This window comes from Hevea brasiliensis, chromosome 1, assembly GCF_030052815.1.
Source record: "Hevea brasiliensis isolate MT/VB/25A 57/8 chromosome 1, ASM3005281v1, whole genome shotgun sequence".
In the NCBI taxonomy this organism is placed as follows: Eukaryota; Viridiplantae; Streptophyta; class Magnoliopsida; order Malpighiales; family Euphorbiaceae; genus Hevea; species Hevea brasiliensis.
This window is the reverse complement of record NC_079493.1, coordinates 79040273-79044215: the sequence shown is the minus strand read 5'-3', so window position 1 is coordinate 79044215 and position 3943 is coordinate 79040273. Positions and strand designations below refer to the sequence as shown.

General features: G+C 35.1%; 1 protein-coding gene across 1 annotated transcript; it reads left to right on the top strand.

The window, feature by feature from the left end:
• The first annotated feature begins 1596 nt into the window (after positions 1-1596).
• LOC131179290 (3,9-dihydroxypterocarpan 6A-monooxygenase-like) lies at positions 1597-3660 on the top strand. The gene is made up of 2 exons (XM_058145768.1): positions 1597-2588; positions 2772-3660. Exons 1-2 carry the CDS (start codon positions 1647-1649, stop codon positions 3414-3416), a joined length of 1587 nt encoding a protein of 528 aa, XP_058001751.1. The 5' UTR covers positions 1597-1646; the 3' UTR covers positions 3417-3660.
• The last annotated feature ends 283 nt before the right edge of the window (positions 3661-3943 follow it).

Sequence of the window (3943 nt, the reverse complement as noted above, 5' to 3'; positions counted from 1 at the left end):
AGAGACATTAGCTGTGGGATTCATGTTGGAACTTGATTGTCTCTTGAAACAAGTCTTAGCAGAATGACCACATCGATCATAAATTTGACACTGAATTTGAGTATTGGATCGACAATTGCATTTCCTTGGCCGAAGTGGGTGATTTTGATTCCCGTGGAAGCGCATAAAATTTTGATTTTGCTGGTACTTGAAATCATGGGCTTGAGGATGAGAAAATTCTTTATGATGATGGGTGGGGCGACTGAATTTGGCTCAGATTGGTAAAGAGAGCTTGTCGTTTGAGGAATGCATCATAGTCAATAAGCTTATCATGCAGTTCTTCAAAAGTGATGGGGTTCTCACGAGCTCCAATTGCAGCAGTTATTTCTCTAAATTTAGGTTCAACACCATTGAGAATATAAATATAAATGGCAACATCATCATTACTCAATTGTAGCCAAATTCAATGGTTAAAAAAACTCAAATGGCTTAAAAAATTGATTCCATTTATAAAATCAATAATTAAAGGCTCAAAATTGACTCCAATTGCTCATCAAAGATGTTAATCCGTGCTGAGGTAAGCGAAAGATAATAATAAAAAATCATGAATATATAATTATGAAAGTCACATATAAATTGACTAATTTTTAATCATATTTCATCCCAATCATTAAGCTATCAATTCCATGGATTTGTAGTTCTTCAAAAAAATAAAAAATAAAAATCAATGGATTTGTAGCACATATTTTGTGTCTCAGTAGCCAGGCCCAATCCAAGCTCATCAATACCCATTATATTTCGTTTCACTTAAAAAAAAATAAATGAATAAATAAGCGTAAATATGAAATTGAGAATAAATTGAATTAATCCATATTGTGCTGTTTAGCAACGGATTGAAGGTTCATTGCTAAAATTTATTAGCAACGAAATTATAAAGACGACTATAATCTATCACTAATTCATCGTTCAGTTATGAATCTTAGTCCAAATTCAAATCTACTGTTAAGTGTCAGCGAGAATTAGCAACGTATCAGTGATAAATCCATTGCTAATCATTATAATCAGGGATGAAATTTGTTTCATTGCTAAATATACACTGAGAATTTTTTTTTTTTTAATTCTCATGTTATTTTACATTGAATATCATTCTAATTTCTGAATTTTCAAATAAAATAAATTTTTTAACCCATAAAATTTCAATGATTAGAAATTATTTCACATAAATGGTATGAAAGAATAAAGATAATGATAAGACTAAACTGTAGATAGATTCTGCAAAAATTTAAGGATTATTTAATTAACTTTAAAAAAAGAATAAAAATGCATATTTTAATAATAATAAATTCTGTAATTTACTCGATAAAGGGATTAAGCTAGAAAAATATAAACAAAACCTAAGTATTATATTGAATGGAATATACAGGACAAACTTGCTTATGCTTTGCTTGATGGATAACCCCTACGAGAGTGGTCCTGAAACTAACTAATAATTTGTCTCTAACTTAAGGCTGTCTTTAAAAATTTGATATTGTGGGTCTCTGATCTATGCTAATAAATAAATAAGCATTAATCACTTGCTGATCTGATCTATCTTCATAATCCAGCCAAATTAATGATCACAATAAAGAAAAAGATAAATATATGTTAATTCTTATTTAAGCACCTCTATGGAGCTATTCTATTATACAAGCATTTCAACTATGGCTGATATGCAAGATTATGCCATACAAATCCTTATCTTCCTAGCTTCCTTCTTCATTCTCCTGATCATCTTTGACAAAGCTCGGAACAAATATCGCCTTCCACCAAGCCCTAGAGCCCTGCCGATTATAGGACATATGCACCTCCTAGGTCCTATTCCTCACCAAGCTTTTCACAAACTCTCAATCCGTTATGGACCTTTAGTTTACTTCTTCATTGGCTCAAAGCCTTGTGTTCTTGCTTCCACACCTGAAATGGCAAAAGAAATACTTAAAAACAATGAATCAAATTTCATGAACCGGCCTAAAGTAGCTAACCTTGATTATCTTACCTATGGCTCAGCAGATTTTGCTACCATACCTTATGGACCTCACTGGAAGTTCATGAAGAAACTATGCATGACTGAATTGTTAGGCAGTCGAACGCTAGATCAGTTCCTCCCGATTAGACAGGAAGAGACAAAGCGGTTCTTGAAGGTAGTACTGAAGAAAGCTGAAGCAAAAGAAGCAGTGAATATTGGAGGAGAGTTAATGAGATTGACAAATAACATAATATCAAGAATGGTACTCAGAACAAGGTGTTCTGATAAAGAAGATGAAGCTGGTGAGGTAAGAAAGCTGGTGAAAGAGCTGAATGAGTTAGGTGCAAAGTTCAATTTGTCAGAGTCGATTTGGTTCTGCAAGAACTTGGATTTGCAGGGTTTTGAGAAAAGGCTGAAGGATGCTCGAGACAGGTATGACAATATGATGGAAAGGATCATGAAGAAGCATGAAGATGCGAGGAAAAATGAGGAAGTGGGTGATGGAGGTGATACAATGAAGGACTTGCTCGATCTTTTACTTGATATATATGAAGATGAAAATGCAGAGAGGAGATTAACCAGAGAAAACATTAAGGCATTCATAATGGTAAGTAACTGTTCTCGGAAAAGCATCCTGACCAACAAAACTTGATATTGCATCAAAAATTTAAATACAAACTAATTCTATACCCCATCAATTAATCAACCTGCAAAATCTATATATTAATTGTATATAACACAGAACTGGATTTGAAAATGACATAATTTTTCAAAATTTTCAATTTTACAGAACATATTTGGTGCTGGAACCGACACATCTTCTATTACAGTAGAATGGGGACTAGCAGAGCTGATCAACCACCCACATGTGATGGAGAAAGCAAGACTGGAGATTGACTCTGTTGTGGGAAAGACCAGACTAGTACAGGAATCAGACATAGCTAACCTTCCCTATCTCCAAGCTATAGTAAAAGAAGTACTAAGACTTCACCCTACTGGCCCATTAATCGTGAGAGAATCATCTGAAGATTGTATGATTGCTGGCTATACAATTCCAGCAAAGACCAGACTGTTTGTTAATGTCTGGTCACTTGGCAGGGATCCAAACTACTGGGAAAACCCACTTGAATTTAGGCCAGAGAGGTTTAGAAGTGAAGAGTGGAGTGGAAAGAGTAACATGCTGGATGTGAGGGGACAGTATTTTCATCTATTGCCATTTGGTACAGGAAGAAGAAGCTGCCCTGGTGCTTCTCTTGCACTGCAATTTGTTCCAACAACTCTTGCTGCTATTATTCAGTGCTTTGAACTGAAAGTTGGTGATGGAGACATTAATGGTACTGTTGACATGGAAGAGGGACCAGGGCTAACCCTTCCCAGAGCTCATTCCCTAGTTTGTTTCCCCGTGGCTAGGCTCAGTCCAATTTTATCAATCTGACAATGGTTTCATGAAGATGCTAGCATTATTTAACTTATGTGTGTTGGGGCATGAAACAGTTAGAATTGGAAACATTTTCTGGGGAATTTGTGGGTGCAACTGCTATTTTCATTGTATTAATTGTATAGTTTGGGCATTTGAGCCTTCTCTACGTTCTGCTCATCTTTCCCTAAATTCAAGTTATTCAAATATATTAAAAAAAATGAAGTTCTTCTGTATAAAACTAGAAAAAGCAACCCCTTTCACGAATTGTATTCAATTCTTGCTTTTCAAGTGAACCAAATATGACCTCTGGGCATTGCCATGGAAACTAAACCAGTCATCGGACAAACTAGGTCCAAAGCTGCAAATTTGCAATTTAAACTAGTTGGGAGCAAATTTCACTGCTTGCACTCTCCTAAACTATAAATTTTTGTAAACTTTAAAGTGTTGAAGGAACCTGGTTGAACAAATTACATTGGAAGTCACAAAATATTGTTTGATTGACCTGGCCGGCTGCCTGCAAAAGGGACCAACATGCTAGTGTT